At 39.9% G+C, this 26,106-nt stretch overlaps 1 protein-coding gene across 8 annotated transcripts in view; it reads left to right on the top strand.

Moving 5' to 3' along the window:
• Positions 1 to 26,106, top strand: part of Top3alpha (topoisomerase 3-alpha) — a 59,486-nt gene that overhangs the window by 10,517 nt on the left and 22,863 nt on the right. For 6 of the 8 annotated variants that reach the window (XR_012829998.1, XM_075701569.1, XM_075701590.1 and 3 more), the window contains exons 2-11: positions 623 to 810; positions 917 to 1,060; positions 1,204 to 1,374; positions 2,431 to 2,537; positions 2,630 to 2,704; positions 3,108 to 3,288; positions 5,016 to 5,122; positions 17,237 to 17,347; positions 22,455 to 22,529; positions 25,343 to 25,393. Coding sequence is in view for 7 of the 8 variants with exons in the window: in XM_075701569.1 (XP_075557684.1) it covers positions 623 to 810; positions 917 to 1,060; positions 1,204 to 1,374; positions 2,431 to 2,537; positions 2,630 to 2,704; positions 3,108 to 3,288; positions 5,016 to 5,122; positions 17,237 to 17,347; positions 22,455 to 22,529; positions 25,343 to 25,393 (1,210 nt within the window). In the remaining variant the exon portion in view is untranslated. Of the gene's footprint in view, positions 1 to 430; positions 548 to 622; positions 811 to 916; positions 1,061 to 1,203; positions 1,375 to 2,430; positions 2,538 to 2,629; positions 2,705 to 3,107; positions 3,289 to 5,015; positions 5,123 to 17,236; positions 17,348 to 22,454; positions 22,530 to 25,342; positions 25,394 to 26,106 lie in introns of those variants that run through there. The other 2 variants (XM_075701609.1, XM_075701560.1) reach the window with 2 other exon arrangements.

Here is a 26,106-nt window from a genome sequence, read left to right as displayed (position 1 = left end):
TGCCATACTTTACAGGCTGTATATGCAGCGATCATTAGCATCCTGTTAAGAGTCCTGTGCATGTGAAGAAACTACTTGTTGGCTCCTAATGCCCTATTTGCATTTTTAGTAAACAATGCTTCATAATGTGCTATGTAATGACAGAAACTTGCTAACTTTAAGAATACTAGGATGTGAGCATCATTTTATATCAGTTCAGTTTTATTCCTTAAGGGCCCCTTTATTGGGGGCATTACATAAGTGGGCATTACATTATATATCAGTTGTGATAATGACTGTTCATTATTAAAAAACTATTCAATATTCAATTCGATTTACTTCTGGCACTACTGAATTTGGTCTCAAAAATCACTATTCGCACACCCCAACAACTTTGTGACAAATCGTTTTTGTTGCTATAATTCATTGACTGACTCAATACTGTGCATTTTGCATAGGTTTAGTTCTTCATTAAATGAAGGAGGACAACCGTCAACCAGTAAGAAGCATGGCATGATGTGCTGCAGAAATCTGTGAGGTTGCTTGTAGTGTTGCTGTACTGTGCAATGTGAGAATCTCGTCCATTTCGCTTTCAAGTGACCACAAAAATTCCTGCATTTCATTGGTTCCTTGATCATTTCAGGCATTCATGTGCTCCGTCAGAGCTCTTTGATGCTCCAGTTGCAGAGATGTGCCCCGACCAAAAGTATGAGCTTATTAAGCAAACACTGGAAAGGGAAGTAAGGTACTGTGACACACTTATCATTTGGACGGACTGTGACCGAGAAGGCGAGAACATTGGTTTTGAGATCATTGGCGTCTGCCGGAAAGGTTAGCACTTTCTCCTCGTGCTTGCAGACACTGATAGCACTTGTGCAATTGCACCCTTTTGCTGCACATTCAAACAAGCTCATCTTCATTTCTGTCTGCATTGCAGTGAAGCCAAATCTGAGAGTATACAGAGCTCGGTTCTCTGAAATCACACCTGCTGCAGTGACACGTGCGGTTGCCAACTTAACTGACCCTGATGCAAGGCTCAATGCAGCTGTTTGCGTGCGCAGAGAGCTTGATCTCAGGATAGGTATGGCATACTTGCAGCATTTTTTAGCTATTGCAACTCTAGTCTAATAGCCCACCATTGTCATTGTGTCTCTTCTAATTGAAGTGGGTGCCATTGCATGCCATTGATGACAACTGTTTTTCACAATTCACTGGACACACCAGGTGCTGCATTCACTCGGCTGCAAACTCTTCGGCTGAAGCGAGAGTTTCCACAAGAGTTAGGCGACCGGCTTGTCAGCTATGGTAGCTGTCAGTTTCCTACACTTGGATTTGTAGTTGAGAGATATCGAGCCATCCTCAACTTTGTTCCAGAGCCTTTCTGGAAAATTGAAAGTAAGTTATTTGCCTTGTGTGCATAGCAGTTTTCCTACTGCAAAACCTGAAAATATGATAATAATTGCTCAGACTTTGAAATATGGGCTACAGTTTAATGGGTCACATTTATTATTATTATTATTATTATTATTATTATTATTATTATTATTATTATTATTATTATTATTATTATTTCTTTGACACACTTTGTCATTGTTTCTTTGTATCGTTTTACTTGTACTATATGACATATTGCTACCACTGGAATTTAGTGACTCATTCAAAACACCTGCTATTGAATTTGTTTGTTTGTTTTTCTTGATATTTTAGCCTTCTGTGCAATGCCCAATTTTAATGTCAGATTTCTTGTACCTTTCTGTGTACACCCCTCCCTACAGCAGTGCCCTCGGTGTGAATGTAGGGCTGTTATTAAATGAGTAAATACATTGAAATATGATATGAGCATGTCTGATGTATTTGTGTTTGTGCCCCCAATAACAGTTAGATATTTAATTTGATGTAAACAGTTCGTCAAACTACTTTTGTTATTGACACTGAGGACAGCCTTCCTAGCAATTCCTTTCATTGTGGTTTGAACCTCATACCTGCTTCACTTTAAAGTTATGTTGCGGCCAGACTGTAATGACTTCAGTGAACTGAAATGGCAAGCTGGGGAGGCTTTTGGTTTAGTTGCTTTTGTCATGAATATTACATTTGTTACGTGTTTAGCATAGTAAAGCTTTCGAATGGGTTTGTGATGCTCATTAATGAAATACAAGTTCATACACTTGATGATTTGCAATTTTTTGTTTGCTACCACTGTATAAGATTCAGTCCTCTTTGCAAGGCAGAAATGCAGGTTATCTCTATACAGGCAAACAAACACACTGGTAATGTGGTAGTGTCAAAGGTCCATGGTTCATAACTATGGCAGTTTAGTCACGTAATATAAGTGTCCTGATTACATAGTAAAAAACATTTGTTTTGTTGTAAGGTGTTTTTCAAAAATTGCTGGCTTGTGTCACAACATTTGATGCTAGAAAATTTTTGGTCATACTGCTTTTTGTCATTTAGTGTGTCACACGAAGGATGGTATAAAAGCCGAGTTTTTGTGGAAACGGCATCGGTTGTTTGACTACCACGTCTGTTTCCTACTGTATGAGCGGTGCCTACATGGGAATGTAAGCTTTTTCTGCTGTCATTTGCATACAACCATTTGAAGCAAATGCAGTGCGAGAAACAGAAATTGCTCTTTTTCTGTTTTATTTTGCAGCCTCCTCAAGCAAAAGTGATTGAAGTCAAAAGTAAACCAAAGTCAAAATGGCGACCACAACCTATGGACACTGTGGTAAGTGTTGAACCAATTTCACAATGCCTGTTTATATCTTTTCTGATGCGTTTTGTCAAACTTGTAAAATCTGATCCACTGTTTTAATTGTTGCTCATTGTTTTTTACATTGTGTAAAAAGGCAAGTGCCAATTTTTGTTCTCGTATTTCATTGCCAGAGATTCTGCCTTTGCGGTAATGCTGAAGCATTTTTCTCCTTGAATTTCATTTTCGCCTGCTTAACATTCACAACGTCGAGTCCTTGTTTTTATGTTAGGCATAGTACTCTTGAAAAGCCTGTGTTGCTTAACAGAGGCACGGGAAAAATTTTTGCCTGTCGAATGTCCAAGTCTCTTACCATTTCCATTGACTGCAGCAAAAAACCATACATTATTTGTGTATGTGTCCTTGACAATGGCCACAGGAGCTGGAGAAACTGGCATCCAGGAAACTCCGTATGACAGCCAAGGACACTATGCAAGTGGCGGAAAAGCTCTATACTGATGGCTTCATTAGCTACCCACGTACTGAAACCACCAAGTTTCCAGCTGACCTCAACCTGAGCTCTCTCGTGGAAGCCCAAACACAAGACCCACGTTGGGGAGGTGCACTACTGCTGATGCTGTCACACCACATCAGGGCCCTTTATGTTATGCATGCAGTTGCGTTCATAAAAAGGTTTATAAAAGAATTTAATGCCATGAAGGAATGCAAGATTTGTGGGAAAGAGATAGAGCTGAGGCGACTTGACAAACTTGTATCCTTGCATTGCCACAGGAAACACTAAAAAGGGATTCCTGTAACAAGAAAAATGTAACATGCAGCAAACATATGAGCAAATAATGCTTTCAAGTAGTACCGTGCTAACATGCCTAAAGAGTTTTTTTTTGGGGGGGGGGGGGCGGCAGGGTTAGAGTTGAAAGTCAAGCAACATATGACTGTGAGAAAACTCCATTAATAAATTAATTCCAAGCATCAATGAGAACAAAAAAAAGTGAAATATTACCAACTCTCCCAGCAAACCACCCTTCTGAAATATTAGTTGCCAAATAATAAAATGTCTTATTGGGAGGCTATGCGAAAAAGTAATCCAGGGTAAATTTGCTTTGTAATGCTTTTCAACCAAATGATAATGTGCACCCCATTTGTAGTGTCTGATTTGAAGCATTTGAGTGTGAAGGGAACAGTGCTAGAAACAGGACAGTGATGAGAGGAGACAGACACGGCACCCTGTTTGTCTCCTCTCTTCATTATCCTGTCTTTAGTGCTGTTTCCTTCAAGTTTAGTAATGTAGCAACCTGCCCAATTCAACACTCTACTGAATATTTTGAAGTTGTCATGTTCATATACACTGGTATCAACATTTAGGCTTACTTTAGAACAGATTTGCTTTCTTTTTGTTGCCTCTGTGTTTACCTTTGTGAAAAGACTAACACTGTCTAAATGTTGGCTGAATAAACAAGCATAAATTCATGACTCAGCCTAAGTGCTAGGTTCTGTGACAAAAGTTGTGTTGCAGTAGCAAACAATGTTGCTTTCTTACAAAAATGATGTGACCGTAAGATGAATTATTTATTCCTATTTTCTTGTGTCTTTTCTGTTTTATATAAGTGTCAGATCCGAGTTCCCGGAATGATGAGTCAATGCAAAGGCGAAGACAACATAAATCATCAGTATCATATTATGAAACACGTTGCTGTCTAATTCATGGCAGTTATAAAAAATATGCTGTCTTTTAAATATTGGTAGCTATATGAAACCTAAATTCTGGATCAGGCTGATGCCTTATTAGAGTCAACTTCCGTTAATTGGACCCTGACAGGACCGACTAAATTGATCAAATTATCCGGCAGATCGAATTAAGCAAGATCCAGAAAAAATGTCTGAACACACCACAGATTCATTTAGCAGTATTTGCACTATTCTAATATTAGGATAGAAATAATGCAAGTTTGGGCTCATAGAAATGCATGGGCACCAGCTGAGACCTTCGTTCAGGATTGAATTAACCAAAGAATCATATGAACCTGAGTCGAATTAATGGAAGTCTACTGTAGCATCATGTGTAGTAAAAGTAGTCTGGAAAAGTAGTAATTTTACTCTGTAAGCACACTTTCTCGCTAAATGTCGATGTAGATGCACAAAATCAGATGCAGAGATAGATGTGCCAAATTGAGGTTTACAGAAGTAATCCAAATCCAAATTAGCTGTGCTGTAATTGCAATGCAAGGAACAAAAACTGGCATGCTGAGCTCCTATTCTGGAACTTTTTTCATTGATATCATTGAATTTTGACTGTATTTGCACAAACCAACTGGAATTATGTTTACAGATTTTGCACGTCGCCTTTTGCAAGATGGTTTGACTCCGCGGCAGGGCAACAAAACAGACCAGGCTCACCCACCTATTCATCCAGTCAAAAGTGCCCTTGGCCTGGAGGTGGGCCAGCCTGCCTTTCTCCTCATTATGACTGTTAATGGCCATTTTTGAAAAACATGCCATATTCTTTTTTGTTTTTTTCATTAAAGATTGCACAGCCATGTAACAGCACGGTCAATTAAGAGCTACTGTAATAATGGGAATACTTAATTTTACAAGAAAAGATGCCTTCTATTACAAAATGGTCTGCCCCGCAATACTGTTGCATTAATCATAGAGTATCATCAAGCTGTGAAAATGTGAAGGACATTGTGGAACATTTATGGTGGCTTTGATGTAAATCTTGGGGACATTTCGGAGAAGCTCAAGCAACAGGTGGCTGGCCGACATTATTTATTTGCTCGATTAGTTATGTCATTGCCTGATGTCTAGAATAAATGAATCCATGATTATTTTTAGTAGGAAAAGTATGCTTATTTCTTTTATATATATATTAGACCTAGAAGGCATGGTGTTGCACTTACGCAAGCTGCAATTTTCGCATAGTTTGACAATGCATAACTTAACACAAACACACAGTACATGGCTGTCAAGGTGTGTAGTGTGAAAGGCAAAAATCATAAACAACAATTTGACAGAAAGAGTGTCTTGGACAGAAAGGGTGCTTGTTCCGTCCGTTTGTTCTTTTTTCCTTTTGCACCACACACCTTGACAGCTGTGCACATATGATCCCAACATTGTACTTTGCTGATTGCATATCAGCTGCACCAGTTAGGCTGCCTGTAATGTTCTTCTCAAGTGCTACAACCACGATGGCTATGAGCAAAATGAGAACAAGGTAAAAGCGGGAGCCAACATTTCGACAAGTTGAGTTGTATTTTTCACTTGTCGAACTGTTGGCTCCCGCTTTTAGCTAGTTCTCGTTTTGCTCATTGTCTTGAATTTCTATCTCCCGCCTTACCCGTGTTTTCCCTGAACCATGATGGCTGCAACACGCAAGTTATAACTAGGAAATATCATGCAAATTCACACCTCTTAGTGTGGAGCACATAAAAAAATATATATATATATATATTTATTTACTTATTTATTTCGTTATTATAAACCACAGACAAAACGTCCAAGCAGGGAGGACATTGCAAAATGCAGATTAATAGTAAGAAATGTACAAGCACTGCACAAATAAAGAATGGATACAACATTTTTGCAGGTTATGGGGCAATGCTTCAGTCGATTCCAGTCTGTTATCATCCTTGGGAAAGAAAACCTAAAAGTATCCATTCTCACAAAAATTGGTGTAATAGAATGAAGGCACTGTTATGTATGCCTGGTTAGCAAGGGTGATAAATATGGTGAGGTATTTATTGATAGCGTGTCATTAAAGAGTAGTGAAAGGTATTACAATCTGCTTTTTTTTCTTCTAAGTTCTAGTAGGTCAATCCCATTAGTCTAATAATACAGTGGGGGAGTCAGTGGCTGAAAATTTGCTGTAAGTGAACCATATTGCTTTTCTTTAGATTCTTTACAGGTTTTTGATATTGCATTTTGTATTAGGGTCCCACAATATTGAATTGAATTGAATTCTGGGGTTTTATGTGCCAAAACAACGATTTGATTATGAGGCACGCCGTAGTGAGGGACTCCAGATTAATTTTGACCACCAGAGGATGATCTTTAATGTGCCTTCAATGCTAGGGACACAGGCATTTTTGCATTTTGCCCCCATTGAAATGAGGCCGCCGCAGCTGGGATTTGATCCTGCGACCTCGTGCTAGCAGCGCCACGCCATAGCCGATAAGGTGGGTAAGGTCCCACAATATGAAAGCATGTTCCAGATTAGGCGTAATGGGAGAACAATAAGGAAGCATTTTTAAACTTCCGCCATAGAAAGCATAACTTCTGCAAAGTAGAGAAGTAGATGGTATTTATGGATATGTTCCAAGATAAGTTACTGGTTGTTGTTACGCTTAAATATTTATAGTTCAATACTTTCTGCAAAGGTGGTGATTCGAGTTTAAATATATATTCTAGGGCTATTGCCGCAGTGTTTAAAACTTTGTCAGCCGGAAATGCCTCTGTGCTCGATCGTGTCATGAGGTGCTTCAGAACGAGGTACAGTACTTCTCAACATTATTCTGATCTTTCCAACTCATTCTTCGTAAAATGCTCTAGTCAGCTGAGGTACATTTGAAACTCGCATTAGACCTTGTGTAAGGATCTAGCTGGCACCATACCCCAAATCTTTCTTTTATTTTTCATACTTTATTGATGAGGCATGATACATCATTGGTTTGGGGCAGCCTTTATATATCCTTTTTTGTCATGGTTGGTGGCGGGGAGTTGGGTGAGCAGCTGACAATGTTAATGTGTTGAAGTGATGCTCACAATGGTTTGCTGGAAGCCCCACTCTAGATCCAAAGTTACCAGAACCACAACTTCATTGTAAGTGATGTGTATCCTGGACAGTGCTGCCAACTCTAGGGAAATTTGCCCTGATCTAAGGATGTTAGACCTTGTCATTAAAAAAGGGAAATTTGTCCAAAGCTAGGGAAATGTGGGGATGGAACTACTGACATGACGGCGTGTCTTGATTTCAGTCATGGCAGATTACCTCCACATTAGTATAGAAAGCATGACTTTTGATCGTGCTGGAACACTGTGAACGTATCTAAACAAGTAAAAGACAGGGTGGGGATGCCCTTAGCTTTTTAGCAAAGTACTGCTACTACAATTTTGCCGTTCATACCTCTAGCTGGGTTGCCAATGTCTGTGCACTCTGAATGAATTATGTATCTGAAAGTGGTAGAACAAACATCTGCCGCAACACCAAACAAAGCAGCATGAGCAAGTCTGGGCATAGCACGACAATTTGGTCATGGCATGAAATGCTGACTATGCATGCATAAACTAAAATTTACCAGGAACCGCTCAGAGGAAGAAAAACCTTGGACGGGGTCCCAGTGGTCATGTGTTGGGTGAGTTTTGCTTTGGAGGAAAGATAATAATTAGCCGGGTATATGCATGCTTCGCTGCAAATGACGTGTAGGCATGTAAATGTGGTCGTGCTATGTCAGTATGTGGTATGCAAAAAAGGAAAAAAAACTAATGCTGATCCAATGCACTTGTTAAAAACTACGCAAAGTTTTGAAAGCTTCGCATAGATTTTAACAACGAAAGTGAAACAAAAGCGAGTGCACGGGATGGTAACAAAGTTGTTCACAGCCGCCATATATATGACACACCGTACGGCAGCCTCTCGTTCCTGACGTCGTTCCTAGATGCACATTGGTCTCCTTTTGTTGCTTCGAGCAACCCGTCACAAGACTAGCTTTGGATTTATAAGGCGGGCGTGAGAGTGTCACGGCCGGTTTCATGCATTTGTGCAGATGGTAGATGAATAAGAGGGGGCTGGGGGGTTGTCGCATGAATTTGCCGATACCCTCCAAATTTCAGAATGTTTGACTGGTGGCAAGTGACACCAGACATGAAGATGAAACAGTGCGGATGGCACCTGCTGTTTACTATCGGCGCCGGCTACGTGCGGAGCGGCGATTGAGTCACGTGATGCATGGTTCTTTCATCTGTCACGCAGATAGGCCTTACGATAGCTCACCTGCCATAAAGTTAGTATAGCCCTTCTGTACTGCGGAGAGAAACTGGAAAGCAAAAATTTCTGTGCATTAAATAAAAGATAGCCGCAAAACACAGGTCCGCTGTTAAACTGATAACCTCGTTGATATTCTTTACAAAAGAACATGACTATTTCATTAGTTTCAGAGGGAAGAAAAGCACTTAATTCTGTTCAACAGAAATTCTATTAATAAAAAAAAATGTTTTCCGGACCTTCATATGCACCCAGCGCACAACCTGGAAAGACGAAAGGCAAGGGCCAAAGCTCTCCTGCAAGAGATAGAACACGACAGAGAACATGCGTCTTTTGTAGATGCTGCATGAGTCAGAGGAAAGAAAGCCTTTACGGCAGTAGTAGTAGATGCAGATGGTCTCACTCGGGATGCTATTACAATCATGACTAAAGACACGACAGTCGCGGAACAAGTAGTAATAGCATTGGCTTTAAGGAATAATAAGTGGACGCGACTTTACAGCGACTCTAAGATGGCTATTTGACACTTTAGCAAAGGCTTTGTAACCAAAAGGGCTGCCCGCTGGTTTCCTGCACACATGGGTTCTGTCGATCCATCTCGGAAGAATTTAACCGATGTGGCTAACACAGCTGCACGAGGACTTACTATCCATGAACTATGCGACCAGGACCATAATGATATTGTCACAGACAAAGCCACCAAAGACTTCGGTCGACGCAATAGATCTTTTATCTAGCTGTCCTGGCACCTTCGTCGTTGCCTTCTACTGGGAGCCACCCAACATGCCTAGCATGTGGCACCGAATTGCACTGAGTGGCTGTCAGTTGTGTCAAGGTCGTGGCAATATACAGGAGGAGAACAGGGACCAATTACTTACATATAGTGAGATCACAAAGCATTACTACATGAACAGAAGAAAATTCCCAATGCCACACGCTAAGCTCAATACAACTCAAGTGGTGACTCTGAGATTGTTACAGACAAGAACTTATCCAAATCCAAATTTTATTAACAAGCTATATCCAGAAAGAGAGGTACCAATCAACTGCGAGAAGTGTAATGGCATCATTACTCTGGATCATATGCTTTGGCAGTGTCCTGTGTCTTTCACAGACTGTGACAAGGAAAGAGACTGGTGGCGACGAGTCCTTCACAGGTGCAGTTCATTTAGATTAAGCACAGGCCGTCCAGAAGGCATACGATACGGTGATAAGGTTAAGCATTACTGTCCCAACATGGGAGCCGCCTGTGTCAACCTAAGGGTTGATCTTCAGGACATGAATAAAGTTCCTCATACCATACCATACCATACCTGACCGTCATATACTGGAACTGAGCTGTAATCAGTGCTGGCATACAAATTTGGTATTCTCTTTATTAAGAGTGGACCATACTGTACATCTTGATTCCTAAACGAGAAGAAAGGGGGTTAACCAAGGGGCCCGATTTTTATTAGTCATATCATGAGAAGCCAACAAACACTGACACCAAGGACAACATAGGGGAAATTACTTGTGCTTAACAAATTGAATGAAGAAACGATAAGTTAATGGAAATTAAAGTGGATGAAAAAACAACTTGCCGCAGGTGGGAACCGAACCCACAACCTTCACATTTCGCGTGCGATACTCTACCAATTGAGCTACCGCGGCGCCGTTTCCCCATCCACTTTCTTGGGTATTTATGTGTACTAGTAGATGTGTACTAGTACAACATAAGTTACTGGTACAACATAAGTTACTGGTACTGGTATAAGTTACTAGTACAAACATAAGTTACTGGTAGCGTGCTACGTTCTTGTTATACAATGCTCACAGACTCCCGAGCATGTGCAGCACCGTATTTTCTTGGAAATTCTGTGCTGTGCATATCCGAGATGTTCACATTTGTTTTGCGACCACTGCCGCCACTCACCGCCTCTACCTACTCTGCGCACATTTTTCCGCATCTTGACAATCATCACCACACTATTTCAATCAGGACATTAATTCATTGATTCATTTGTCATCAAAGGCAGTGATTGCATGCCACTTTGCCTCTTGTCTGCACTCTTCTTCAGGATTGAATTTTAACAGTGGTTGTTCAAGACGAAGAAGAGATTCAATTATTTTAGCCAGTTGTTTTCTGCACGGGGTTGTTTTTGATTTCATCGATGAGCATGGTGGCTGACAGTTTCGGTGCCATCTTCAATTTACAAAAGAGAAAGAAGAAAGGCCGGGTGGTTAACCAAATACAAGTTTCTGGTTTTTTACCCTGCACTGGGGAGGGGGGGGGGAATAGGGGTTTGAAAGAAGACAGAAAGAGAGAGAAAGAGTTAAAGAAACAAGAAACAGGAAATGGGTTCCAATTGGAGGTGTTCATACAGGCCGATGGGTCTCAAGGAATGCAGTAGCACTTGCACAGCCTTCTGATGCAATGTAAAGCCCTGTCGATGTTGTACAATTCTTTCTTCCAGCAGAGGCCAGTCGTACAACCGGTTGAGCACAAGGGAAAGCAATTGTCCCTGCATACTGCACTGCGAACACTGGCAGAGAACAAAACAGATTGTTTCTTCATCGTCGCAGTGGCCACAGGCTGTAGTGTCGGCCATCCCTATGCAGAATGCATAGGCATCGATAAATGCATGCCCAACCATAGCCTAGACAAAAAGGTTGTATATCTTTGGGGGAAGCCTTGGTGGAAGTCGAAGGCTTAAGGTTAGATCCAAGGTATATAACCGGGCATGCATGAAGTGTGGGGCAATTTAAAGAAATCGTGTGTGCATGCAAGTGCAGCTTCTTGTGAACAGAAGGGACTTTCCACTGTCTCTGTGGGGAAAACTTCAGTCCAACACTGATTGCCCTCACGGCCTGGTTTTCCTCTCATTTAATCTGTGCAGTGAGTGGATTTCTTGCGGCTTTTGCCACTTCCTCCCTTTTTGCCTCCAAGTGTAAGCATAGCCTAACTCGTTCAGGCTCCTTGCATCCATAAATCTCGTACCGCTGTCACCCAGGGCCTAATCTTCAGTCAGGAGACAAAATTATTTGTGTACTGAAACAAAGCTTAAAAATCAGGAAATAATTCATGATTTCTTCTGACATCTTGAGATGGACACGGTACTGAAGTGGCCCTTTTCTTCATTTAGATAACTTCCTCCACCGGTTCATTGCTAAGTCTTCCTCTCTGCCTTTATTTTTCTGACTGCTCATAAACTGATGTAGCAAGGCTGGTCTTGAACTCTGCCAGCAGGAAGAGCTTCTGTGCAAGTTCACTATAGTTTATTGCTGTGTTTCTCTTTTATAGTGCACGTGTAAACTCAGAACACCTCTTAAAAAAAATCAACTTCATGTATCTACACTTCATGTATCTGCAAGTCCTCATTATAAAAAAATAATGGAACATTTAGTTCTGTGTCATTGTCGCTCCCGTGCAAGTTGCTGTCGTTTTATCAGATGGTATTTCGTGACCATAAAAGTACCTAAAATCTATTTCATCCGTTCTGTTATAAAAAATAATTCCTGGTGCACACTGTTTCATTTTTGCAATTATAGGAGCTTTTTCCCCCCGCAGACAAATTATTCTGATTTAAGAAAGCTGCTTAATGTGTACTCACTCAAGATGTAGACAACGACCAGAGATATCTTGTTTAGATCCATTGTGCCCAGAAATGAACTTGAAACTGTGAAAACTGTGAAGACTTACCTGAATCACTGATGACACCTTCGTGAGGTGTCTGCCATGCTTGTCTAGGCTTAGCTTTCACCAATGTTGTGTAAGTAGCAGCCCATGATGTGCAGTATTCGAAGCTATGTTGCGTAAATGCAGCAATGTTCTGAGAAAGCCCCAAATGTTGCGAGCACCTATCTTTGGTGCCATTTCTTGCTTTGTGGAAATATGCAACATTGTTCACTAAACGGTTAAAGTAGAGTTGCCGTACAAAGTCAGACACTGTCATGCAGGTCTGACTTGCACAGCCCGGGTACGTGGTTATAGTATACTAAAGTAAACGCAGCTCCATCCCAAGTTTAGAGAGGATGCCTAAAGCTTTTTTGTTGTGGAGAGGAACACAGAAAGCAGAACCATTGTCGTTATGGCTTGCTTTATTTATTTTTTCAGTTAATTAGTCAAGGCTTCACCCACCAAAGGCACAAATGAGACAGGCTGTGGAAAAGGCATGTTTGTGATGTAGCTGGCCTTGGAGCTATGGAATGTGCAACATGTTCTGCCCATGCTCGAATTTTTCACTTTCACATTGTCCACAACATGCTATAGGAGCCACCCTATAGGGGCCACAGTCCTAAATAGGTGGCTATTGCTACACCTAGCATTGTTGGCACTCTTACCAAGTGGTGCTCAGTGCTGCTTAAAATAGCTAGTTAAACTGCAGATGCAGGGGCCCTAAGGCGCCAAAGCACCGAAGAGAAAGTTAGTGGGTACAGCAGGGCATCATTGTCATAGCTAGTATGTGCTGTTTACTCTGACCACATTGACACCTTACTTATAGTCATGGGGCTTTCATCATAACCTATGCACTGATGGTGGCAGCAGTTCATTTGAAAGTAGCATTGTGGCAAAAGCAAGAGCATGCATTATGCTGTTAATTGATTGACAAAAGATGTTGGGATTTTTTAAAACTTTAATGTAGAACATAATAGGTAGGTTTCATAACTTCCATATAGTTGGAATATACTCTGAGGAAAAATAAGTGTGGATCACTGTACAGTATTCTACACTACAGCAATGACAAAAATATCAAGCAAATTAAGCATGTCAACTAGCCACTGTTTGTTTGATTTTATCTATGTACATCTTCCTTGTTTTCTCTAAAACTGTAAGATGTGATGATAGTACTAAATGCTTGGAATGAAGATGTATCCAAATTCCAAACCAGAACATTTAATTTGCGTAGAAAGCTGTAATGTTACATAACTATGCAAGATTTTAATCTGCTTGCTGCTTCTAAAATAGCACCTGTTTGCATGTCATAGGAATCCACACGAGCTTGGAGTGACAATTTGTATGCACTTCCCTGCTTTAGCAAATTTGCCATAGCCTAACCAAAGCTGTACACGTCATTTTACTTAGCAAAGTGTGATTTGTATGTTTGCAAGTATGAGTTGTTCATTAAGAACAGAGCTGTGATTCTTATTTATTTTAGGTTTTTACTTCAGCTAGGTAGAAATAAGCAGTATTTTAGAAGTTTACTTACATTTTTTTCTCTCTATTTTGTATTCTAAAGGAGTACTGACATTATATTTTTTTACTCTATTTATTGCGTGAAATGAAGGTCCAGGACCTCGAAAGCTCAGAAAAAGTGCTGGCAAGCCTCAGAGCGCCCTAAATAATTTAATATAATAGCTTTTCCACAGCCAGTTTCTGTTTCGTTTTTACTGTGTCTGGACGTCCCAATACAGAAGGTGGTCACATGGGAGCAGGACAACAGGAGACTGGCACTCACTCTTTCTCTCTCGGTTGTCTGCTATGCTGCTACATCGGCCCTCATAACAAGTAGCAGCACCGGAGCTGAATGCATTAAAAATAGCAGTGCAGGAGATGACCGCATTAAAGCTGGAGCAAGTGTCAAAATGTTGAAATGTCCTGCATCATAGAGACCTCATTCTGTGCCATGACATCACGACACAGAAACCTCCTAACAAAAGAAAGCGAAACTGGCTATAGAAAAGCTATTATGTTAAATTGTTTATGGTGATATGAGGCTTGCCAGTATTCTTTCTAGGGTTTAGAAGCCTAAGGCCTTCATTTAACAAAAAAAAAAATGAATAGTAAAAAATATCATATCAATACTTTACCCCTTCACTGCCATGATAAATTTAGATAAATTTTATCATTCTTTTCTAAAAAAATATTATATCAAAATATTAATAGGAAAGGACATTGTCTGTTGTTTACTTGTGTGTCAAAATTACATGGTTGTGCAACCTTTGTCATGACAAGTTAAATCATCATCAGTAGTTGAGGGGTTTTGTTTTCCTGGATGTAAGGGTGTTTCAGCTAATTTTAGCAAGAGTTTAAAAATATGGCGATGCACTCTAAGACAATGTGACCAAATGCATGTTGCTCACTTTTGTTTGCAATGTGTCACACTATATTTTGTATTTTGCTTAATTAGATCATTAGTCAAGATTAATTAACCAACTTCTGAAGCAACGAAGCTAGGAAAAAAATTCCCATTAGAAGGTTGCAGAGTGGTTTGTAAAATGTTCGAATAAACAGTTTCTGTCTTTCTATCTATTAAGTATTAGTGTTTTTCAGCTTACTGCGGATGCCCGCAAAATACAAAAAAAAACACCATGTGACATGCCCGCTTGCACATCATGATTGCCCTGCTCCCAAGCATTCCATGCACTAATGAACATAGTATTTAGCCGGGTGTGCTGCCGCTGTGTCTGCTTATTGCTATCATGAACCGCCATGAGGGAAGCACATGGTGGTGTAAATTGCACAGCCAACGCCTGCGTCGTAGCCCTGTCGCCTTTTAAGCGGCAGCACACCCTGCTAGATGCTATGTTCATTTGTACGCGGACAGTTTGGGAGCGCTGCAATCACGGCATGCAAGTGGGTATGTCAAGTGGTATTCTTTTGTATTTTGCGGGCATCCGCAGTAACCTGAAAAACACTAATACATAATAGATAGAAAGTTATAATCTGTCTAATAGGACGTTTTACAAAGCACTCTACAACTTTCTAATTGGAATTTTTTGCCAAACTTCGTTGTTTCAGTAGTTGTTTAATCTCTTGACTGATTATCTAATTAAGCAAAATACAAAAGATAGCATGACACACTACATACAAAAGTGAGCAACATGCATTTGGTCGCATTGTCTTGAGTGCATCGGCATATTTTTAAACTCTGGCTAAAGTTAGCTGAAACACCCTATATATATATCATAGGAAGCCAACAAACAGTGACACCAAGGACAACAAAGGGGAAATTACTTGTACTTACTAATTGAATTAAAGAAATTATAAATTAATGGAAATGAAAGTGGATGAAAAAACAACTTGCTGCAGGGGGAACGATCCCACGTCTTTGCATTCCGCGTGCAATGCTCTATCAATTGAGCTACCGCGGCGCCTTTCTCCCATCTACTTTCTTGGGTATTTATGTTTTACTACTAGAACTAACATTGGGAATGTTAGTCAGTGCCACCACTCGCAAACCTTGGCGGCGGTTGTGGAACATTCTATCTGCCGCAGGCATCACGAGCGCATGATCTTTTTTGTGTGAAGTCAACTGGTCAATAAACCCACACATGCAACCTGAAGGCATCAATGTTGCCGGATTCAAGACCCTCATTATTTAATGAATGAGAAGAAGGGATTAACCGAGGGGCCCAATATTTATTAATCATATCATCAGAAACCAACAAACAGTGACACCTAGGACAACATAGAGAAAATTACTTGTACTTACTAATTGAATTAAAGAAATGATAAATTAATCGAAATGAAAGTGGATGAAAAAACAACTTGTCACAGGTGGGGAATGATCCCACGTCTTCGCATTATTTGTGCGATGCTGTACCAATTGAGCTACCGCGGTGCCTTTCTCCCATCTATTTTAATTTGTATTTATGTTTTACTGCTAGAAGTAACCCTGGAAGTGTTAGCCATAGCCACCACTCACAAACCTTAGTGGCGGATGCGGAACATCCTTTCTGCTGCAGGAGTCACGAGCACGTGATCTTTTTTGTGTGAAGGCAACTGGTCAATAAACCCACACATGCTACCTGAAGGCATCAACGTTGCCGGATTCGAGACCCTCGTTACGTAATGAACAAGAAGAAAGGGGTTAACTGAGGGGCCCAATTTTATTAGTCATATAAGAAGACAACAAACAGTGACACCAAGGACAACATAGGGGAAATAAAAATAGGAAACATAAATACCCAAGAAAGTGTATGGGAGAACAGCGCCACGGTAGCTCAATTGGTAGAGCATCACACGCATAATGCGAAGATGTGGGATCATTGTCATTATGCGAATGATCCTACATTGCGGCAAGTAGTTTTTGCATCCACTTTCATTTCCATTAATTTATCATTTCTTTAATTCAATTAATAAGTACAAATAATTTCCCCTATGTTGTCCTTGGTGTCACTGTTTGTTGGCATGATTAATAAAAATTGGCCCCCTCGGTTAACCCCTTTCTGCTCGTTTATATATATATATATATATATATATATATATATATATATATATATATATATATATATATATATATATATACTCATTTAGCTTGCATAGATTTATACTTAGGACAGAAATTGAAGTAAAACTTCTAGGGAATGATTCGAATCGCTAGTGTAGTAGGTTGTGAAAATGCAACCATTCTGTTCTGATGCCATTCCTTTTTGGGCATTGTCTGTGATCCAAGCACACACATGTTAACACTGGAATTGGCTGTACGTGGACGGCGAATGATAAGAAAAGAATAGAATCGAGCGAAAGGAATCCTTTAATTATATCAGCCATGGTATTGCTGTGTGCACTTCAGTGGTATTCATGTGTTGAGATGTGCTACTGAGGAGACCTTTGTACCATTCATGCTTTCATCTTTGTCCCATAGGGTAATGCTAAAAGAGTGTATGAGCTTGTGGTGCGCCACTTCCTTGCTTGCCTTTCCAAGGATGCTGAAGGGAAGGAGACCACTGTGGAAGTAGATCTCGGTGGTGAACACGTGAGTCTCTCCTGAGTGCTTTTGTCTTACAATAGGCTTTGTTATACAGGGTGTACCAGCTAAATTTAGCCCGAGTTTAAAAATATGCAAATGCCACCTAGCTGGACACAGCCAAGGTTATGTTGTTTGCAGTTGCTTGGAAATACTCAAATTATTTTCTTCATTCCGCCTAATTAGATAGTTAGTCTTAATTAACCAACTTCTCAAATATTATAATTAGATGAAAAGTGTCAATGAGAAAATTGTAGACTGACATGAAAAACCCCTGATACGGCTTCCTGTTGCTTAATACATGCTACATAAAAGTGTTTTTCAGAGTGTGAAAGAATCCCGTAAATACACACAAATTGCTCCGAACGACCTGTCGCGCGGCAATTTTGCTTACTTTTGTGGGCTTCTTTCACGCTCTGAAAAACACTTTTATGTAGCATGTATTGAGCAACAGAAAACTGTATCGGGTGTTTTTATGGCGCTCAACAATTTTCTCATTGGCCCTTTTCTTCTCATTATAATATTTGAGAAGTTGAATAACTAATTAAGATTAATTATCTAATTAGGCAGAATGAAAAAAATAATTTGAGTATCTCCAAGCCATGGCGAACAACATTACCTTGGTTCTGTCCAGCTGTGTGGCATTCACATATTTTTACACTCTGGCTAAATTTAACTGGTACTACACCCTGTATAATGATAGAATGAACTGAAAGTGCCCAGGGCTCATACAAAAATTTTCTGCATGTATGCTCTTTCTGCCCATTATGATTGTGTACCTTGTGTTTCTTTTTTATTTGAGCAGATATATTATGTAAAAAGGTTGGCTCAGGCAGATAGTGCAATTTGACGTGATCAGGTGGCTTGCTAGAAGATACTGTTTGCAACTGCAAAAACAAAGCCGAGTGACAATGGCATATCCACTTAGCAAAAATCTTGACTACCAGCAGTTTTGAGATAACCATTACCTAAATGTGGCATGAAAGATATTGTTATTCTAGTTAATAGTTTTATAAAATTCTGATTGGCACAGAGCAGGAAGAAACTAACTAGTGTGCTAGTGCACTTTTTTTTTGCAAATTTTGGGGTTAGACATTTCAAAACTAGTGCTAGTTTCAGGATCTCTGCAAGCTATATATAACTCTGTTATTATCTCGCTTCGTTTCAGCAATTGTAACATGTGCTTTAATGTTAACAAGTAAGATTGTAATTAGTGAGACTTAATTAACAAAGTAAATGTTGCAATTTCTTTATCTATTTATTTTATTTTATTTATTTATTATACCTCAAAGACCCCAGAGATGAGGTATTATGGGCTGAGTTTACCAAAACAGTGTTACGAGAAAAGCTTTGAATTGATCTGCGTCGGAGTGGTGTGTGGCGTTGGCAGGCAGACCGTTCTAGTCCCTTGCGGTTTTCGCAACAAAATGAGCGTAGATGTTAGGTAGTCTGCGCAGGGGGAGGATACATGGCTTTTCTGTGGTTAATGCAGCTGGACTGGCGATGAGCTGGTAATATAGCTGAAATTTGAAGTGGAAAATGATAGAATTTGTGAAAAAGACACAGTCCGGAAATATGACGTTGAGATTCTAGATTAGCAAGACCGGCACGGGTTTTTTGGTTAGGAAACGCTTGCATGATAAGAATATTCAGAGTAAATAAACCAGGCTGCACGATTTTGAACTGATTCAAGTGCATTAGATAGGTTATGTTGATGAGGATCCCAGACAGAGCGTGCATATTCTAACTTAGGGCGGACATCTATGATGTAGGCTAATAATTTTGCTGACTGGGGAGCAAGTCTTGGGTACTGGCATAGAAAACCGAGAGTTCAATTCGCGACATTGGCTATGTTAAAGACATGATGTGACCAAGTTATAGTAGTCGAAAAGCTAATGCTGACGTAATTCAACGGATATTTTGGAACCGTATATAGTGTATTTCCCTGGCTGGTGATGCTGTCTGCGATAGAAAGAAACTAGTGTGGTTCTTTAGTGTTTAATGTCATCAGCCATTCATTCTGATGAGTGTGTGTTAACAAATACAAACTGCTGCTGGTTAGTGAGAAAGCTATGCATCCAGTCTAGTACAAATAGATTAATGTATAGATGGGAAAGTTTTACGAGTAGCTGTTGGTGTGGAACCTTGTCAAATGCCTTTTCAAAGTCTTAAGAAAAGGGCATCTACAGGTACGCTCAAATCAAGGTTAGCTCTTAGATCATGAAAAAATAAAGCTAGTCGAGTGTCACATGAAAGACTTTTATGAAAGCCATGTTGAGCAGGATGAAATAAGTTATTGGATTCTAGAAAGTTTATGACCTAAGAGTCAATAACATGTTCCATTAGTTTGCAACAAACACTTGTGACTGAAATGGGATGTTAGCTACTGCACAACAATGGAGGACCTTTTTTGGGGGACTGGGACAATCTTGCCTACTCTCCAGTCTTCCAGCACCACTCCTGATGACAATGATTGCTGAAAAATAACACATAAGATTGCACTCACAGTTTTGGTGTTTTTCAGCATTTTTGCGTTTATTTCGTCAGCGCCAGACAATGACATAAGTTTTAATGAATCAATTAGTTTCTCAATGCTGTAAGGACAAAAGGTAATGTCAGGCATGACTGCATGATCAAAATAAGGGAAGGGAGGTAATATGTTATCAGGTTCAATCGTGAAGACAGAAGAAAAAGCACGGTTAAGTTGTTTGGCAGTTCCACGATCGGGATTGTGGTGGTTTTGTTCATCAAACAGAGCTAATGGCTGGGAGTAATTAGGGTTAATAACCTTCCAGAATTTGGGGCGTTATGTTTTAACATAGTCGGCAGTGTTTGCAAAAAAAATGTTTGTTTTTCTTTGGTGGCTAGAGTTTCGAATTCCTTTTCTGCAATGGAATATTTATTGCATGTGCATGCATTGTTAGACTGTTTAGCCGAGCAAAAAAGCCCTTTCTTTTTATTGTTAAGATGCTTTAATGTGATGTTAAACCACTGGGATGAATGTTTTTCTGTTAGGGTGATAACGGGTACGTATTTTTCGAACACATCGAGCATTTTGTTCTTGAAAAGGAGCTAGTTAGTGTCGACAGAATGCATTGAGAAATTGGTATGAAATGAAGCAGCAAAATCTGTGATTGCCCAGTTAATTGCCGAGTAATTACCCTAGTCATACAGTCTGATTACTTTGGTTATCTTTGTAATTTGTGTAAGCTGACAGGAGTATGATGCATGGATTATGGAATGGTCACTAAGACCATCTAAATGCGTCATTGCATATTGTTTGTTAGGATCAGAGGTGAAAATGAGAAAATGAGAATAAGTATTTTAGAAGAATCAAAGCTTTCGCATGTGGGTTCAGTGACAAGTTATGTCAATCCAAAGGTTAGGCATGAGTTGACAAAATCGCTTTCAGTACTGTGTTGCAAAGTTGCTGATGTCAAGTTCAGTTTATTGCGGGAAAGTTAAAATCACCGAACAGTAATATCGGAGAGTGGTGATGTAACTCAGTTGCTGAATGCACTGTTCCATGAAATTCTGCTACAAAGTTTGGATCATTACCAGGGGGGCAATAGCAGAATGCAATTACTGCGGGTGGGTAAGAGGCACAACACAGGACAAACAGGATTTCTAAGGAGGAGGATGTCTTAATTTCAGTGTACTGAAGTTATGTGCGCCAATGAATACGACGCGACCACATTTGTTAGTTCGATCATGCCTAAAGATACTGAAGTTAGGAAAAAATGGGAGAGTTTCAGAGTCTTCTATTGTAGAGCTAAGCAACATTTCCGTAATTATGATTAGATCTGACTCTGTTGTGTCGGCAAGATTACTGAGAGCATCAAGTTTCAATATGATGCTTCTATTTTTAGTGAAGATAAACGAAAATAAATTCTTCAAGTTAGCATTGCTAGGGCCTAGGCATTTAAAGGATGAGGGACAACTTTTGGGTGTTACAATCAAACGTGTAAGTCTTGTTACCAACAGTTAGTTTGTTGTATCGGAGCTTGCTCGGCTTCTGTTGTGTCTTGGCAAATTCGAATAAATGCCTTCTAGCTTTTAGAGTGTTAGGAGAGTAATCTTCTGAAATTCTAAATTCAGTGCTCTTCAGTTTCCTACCATGTGAAAGGATTTGTTCTTTTACTTTTAAAATGTGAAAATTTAGCAGTAATTGGTCTGTTTTTGTTTACGTTGAATTTGCCCAATTAGTGGGCATGTTCAATATCCATCGGTTGGACAGTTATATGTAATTCTTTATGGCAAAGTTCTATTAACGATTATGATTCAGCCCATGTTTCCCATTTGTGATCTGTTAATCCGAAGAAGACTATGTTTGAGCATCATGCGCAGTCTTTTGAGTCATCCAACCTGGTCTTAATAATGTGATATCTTTTGCACTTTGATCGGCAAGCATCCGAATATCGTTAACTTCTTTCTTTATTACTACCAGGGATGTGCAGTCTTCTTCAATTTTGGTAAAATGGTCTTTAATCTCTCTTATAGCACTGTCGCTCTGAGACAGATTTTGTTGCATGGATTTCATTTCTTTTAGCAGTGGAGTTTAGCCAGATTGGATTTCAGTTAGTACTGCCATTATGTCGAAGGACATTTGTGTTTTGCTTGCATGTGTGCTTGGACCTGGGTTTAACTCGACATCCCCTGATAATATTAGTAGTTCATTAAGGGTACGTGCACAATCAAATGCAATATGAATACAACACTGTGGGCTCGGTTGCACAACAAGGGCCATATAGCGAGCGTGTCGTGCGTACAATGAATTCTGATAATATATACCTGTAGGATGAAAAGGTGTTGCAGCTAAGTGACTGTTGTTATGGCTGTCATGCCACTGAGCCCATAGAATTTGTTGTGCTAGTAGTGTCCGCCTCTTCAAATAATTTAGCTGAATAGCTGAAATTGCACTATCTGCCATCAGCTATTTTTCAAAAATCTGTTTGTAGTTAAAAAGAAGCGTGTGGTACATGCAGGTTACAAAACACTAGGTTAACTGTACAAGCTATGACTGAATAGCATTACTGGTCTATATCATCTACTTATGTAAAGTTAAGGCCTGCTTCAGTGCTTGAATTTGTGCCTTTCATTTGCTTTTTTTCACCAGTTCATTGCCACTGGCCTTGTCATATTTGCCCGAAACTATTTGGAAGTCTACATATATGACAAATGGAATGGAAAGGTAATCATATTTCATATTAACTTTTTCCCAGTGTAGAACTATGTTTTTTCCATTATTCATTAAATTTGGTGCACCTGTTTAATCTCAGAATCAGTCATTTGCATTTGCAAAAATATTAGTCCTTGTTATTTGTTGAAGTAACAGAAGGGACGTTATTGCACTTAATAATACTACTGCTGCTGACCCTTGTGTACTAAGCCAAAAGGCGGTAAAAGTTCATTGTAGGTCAACAGCATGGTTTTGCTCATGCTGGTTTCCCGTAAGTGTTAACTCAGTATATTGAATTCTTTACTGAAAAAAATGTGTATGTAAATTGTATCTAAGCAAATTTTGTTGGTTGGGGTTCTTGGACGTCTGAACAGCAATACTTTTGGTAACACTAGCCTTTGAAGATTTCATCCATGGCTGTGCACTGTGATCTCATCTTGTTCACTCAGGGGCACTGAGAGGGCCAACTTTGGGGGCCAACTCTGGGGGCCCAGGCCCTCCCTTGAGACATAATTGAGACATTTCCTGAGACATACCCTGGATCTGCCCCTGCTCAGGAGGATGGTTCTGGATGTTTTTCATGTGGCAATCTTTGGTCATTGTTGGCCCTTGCACCGTACAACCCCATACAAAATCATCATGGATGTTTTTCATTTACAATAATTGATCACAAGATGAATGTTCATGTATCAAGACTATACAATGTGTTACTTGGAGAAACCCCTTCTTTTGCTTTATGTGATTGTATTTATTTGCATTGTTGCAGCAGTTGCATCTGCTGCAGAAACTGGCAAGGAGCATTTAGAAATGTGTTTATTAGTAAAGGCAGGCATTATAGAGTTTGAACATATCTAGATTGTTAGATTACCATTATGGAATGCTGTTTATGCTGTAATTATTGCATAAGTTTCTTGCAGTGTATTTTTCTTAAATGCTTCCTGACAGGACGCTATCCACTAGGACTGCATTATGAACCTTGAAGTAATTTTTACTGTAGAGATGTAGAAACCTCGACACATTGGTGATTTAGGTTGTTTGCTGCAAGTACGGTTTTGTTGTGCTATTGAAGTTCAGTTGGGTTCCGTTATGGGAGTTGGTACCATAATTTCACAGCGGCAGCATTAGTCGTGTCCTGCTTACATTCTTTTCTTACTCAAAAGCCTGTTTTCCATAAAAATTGTGCTTTTGACTCATTGTTACACTAATCTATCACTTTAACTTGAAATAATATTTGCCTTTAGTATCGCTTTAAGTAAGAATCCTGTGCAATCAATCCTGTGCAAGGAATTCAAATGTGCTCTTATTTTTGCTGTCAGTGCTACACTCAATAGGCTGCAGTCTGTTCAGTGGCAGATGTGAGGGTGCCAGACAGCGTGAGGACTCGGTGCAGGACATCGTCCAAGGTTCTGCATTGTAAAGTTCAAAACAAACCCTAGAAATCTGACTTGTACACATTACAGGAAAAAAAGTAAATGATCACAATTACAATTATTTCATTCAAAAATGTAATTAGTTACAGTTACATATTACTGCCCTACGAAAGTAATTGAGGAGTTACTCAAAAAGTAATTGAATACCTCCACGTTACTTTCCTCCGAACTCTTCATAACCTCGCACAGATACAGTAAACAGTACAAGCAAGCTTGGCACATTCAGTATGTCCTCTGCAACTCTCCTTACAATCCTTATTTTTACTGACAATTGCTTTTCAAAAATTTCATCGGTCATCTTTCCTTATTTTTATTGTGAAGTCATCAGCAGTGGCACTGACAACTCACTGAATGTGCGTGCTGGGGGGTAAGGCAGTGTTCTTACGAACATCCTGCACACACTCTTGTTGTTACAAAGCATACAGGCCCTCTATAAAACGCAGCACTTCGCTGTTTCTGGCACTTGGAGAAGATGCTCCCTGTTGGGCCAATGAATAGCTGAAAAAAATTGTCCATAAGCAATTTCATGGCATTCAACACTGGAGGCATACTAGCACTGGTGCAATTTTTTGTTGGCCGACATCTGGTACAGCTGTTAACATGAGGAAACAAATACTAAACTCCCGGATTCTGTCTGTCTGAACATGCACATCTGCGAAACTGCTGCGTAGCACAATCTCTTATGTTGTATTATAGTTCCCACCAAATTCAGGTTCTGGAAGCTGCATCACCTGTTACAGCCTGTCTCCTCAATAAAGTAACTGCTTACATGTAATTGCTTACTGAAAAAAAGTAGTTGAATTGCGATGAGTGTTATTGAATATTCTACGCTGGAATGATAAGCGGCAACGGAGCCAGCTGTAGAAGAAGACCTTCCATAATTTCGTCCCTAACTACCAATGTAATACTCCCAAGTCTTCTTGCCTTTTTCTTCTGTTTCTGGCTCTTGAATGTGAAAACTTTTTGGTGTAGCCTAGTACATGAAAAGCTGAGTTGAAATACTCAAACTAGAAGATAGGTTTTCGTAAAGAATATTTATATGGGATTTCTCTGTAACCTGCTCAATTACCTGCCGCGGTTGCTCAGTGGCTATGGTGTTAGGCTGCTGAGCACGAGGTCGCGGGATCGAATCCCGGCCACGGCGGCTGCATTTCGATGGGGGCGAAATGCGAAAACACCCGTGTACTTAGATTTAGGTGCACGTTAAAGAACCCCAGGTGGTCGAAATTTCCGGAGTCCTCCACTACGGCGTGCCTCATAATCAGAAAGTGGTTTTGACACGTAAAACCCCATATTTTAATTTTTTAACCTGCTCAATTGGCAGTGCCTGCTTTTGGAGAAGCATGCAGCTTTACTAGAATGTTAAAAATATTTTTTGTGAATTTTTTATTCCAGGAAATTCCAGGGTATGAGGAAGGGGAGTGTTTTGTTCCAGACACTGTCAAGGTTAATTACTTTTTTGTGTACATTCTAGTTTATGCTTTTCTGTGCAAGGAGTCAATTGCTGCTGTATAGCCCATACTGTACAAATACCTAATTCTTTAGAGGTGCACTACCTTCAATATAGTTCTTGGTTTCTGGAAGCACCAGGGCTGTTCATTGAAGCTGGGAGACCTGAATCATGGGGGAAAGCCAGTGGGGCTTTTCCTTCTCTGGCATTTACAGAGACGAACAAACATGTTAGTGTACTGCAAAGAGAAACATTAGTGTTTTTAGAAGGGACCTATAAGTGAGATACAAGGAAGAAGAAGCATGTGCTTGCTGCGGTAAAGCTTGGGAAACAGTGGAGCATGTTTTACTAGAATGTGAAGATATCTGCCCAGCAATCGATTTAGGCACCTCTGGCCTCCTTGAGGCCCTTGGGTTCAGTGCGAGCAGGGGGAAATCAAACATGTCCGCAGTAGAGATTAGTAAGATGTAATTGGAAAATTGGTGGAAGAAAAGTAGGGATATGACAAACAGCGGAGGCGCACAAGAACAAAGTTACCAAAAGGGGTTCAGAAAGTTTGGTGATGAAAATTCTTCATGTTATTTTTTTTAAAAAGGTGCATAGGACATTAAGCAATATAATAACAAGAGCTTGGTGGTGCAACCCACTGCTCCGTTCCAAAGGGGATGTTCATAGCATCCATCCATCCAGCTTGCACCTCCATAAACAA

This window comes from Dermacentor variabilis, chromosome 1 (genome assembly GCF_050947875.1).
Source record: "Dermacentor variabilis isolate Ectoservices chromosome 1, ASM5094787v1, whole genome shotgun sequence".
NCBI classification, from domain to species: domain Eukaryota; kingdom Metazoa; phylum Arthropoda; class Arachnida; order Ixodida; family Ixodidae; genus Dermacentor; species Dermacentor variabilis.
The sequence above is the reverse complement of the archived record's forward strand: the minus strand, read 5'-3'. Positions and strand labels throughout refer to the sequence as shown.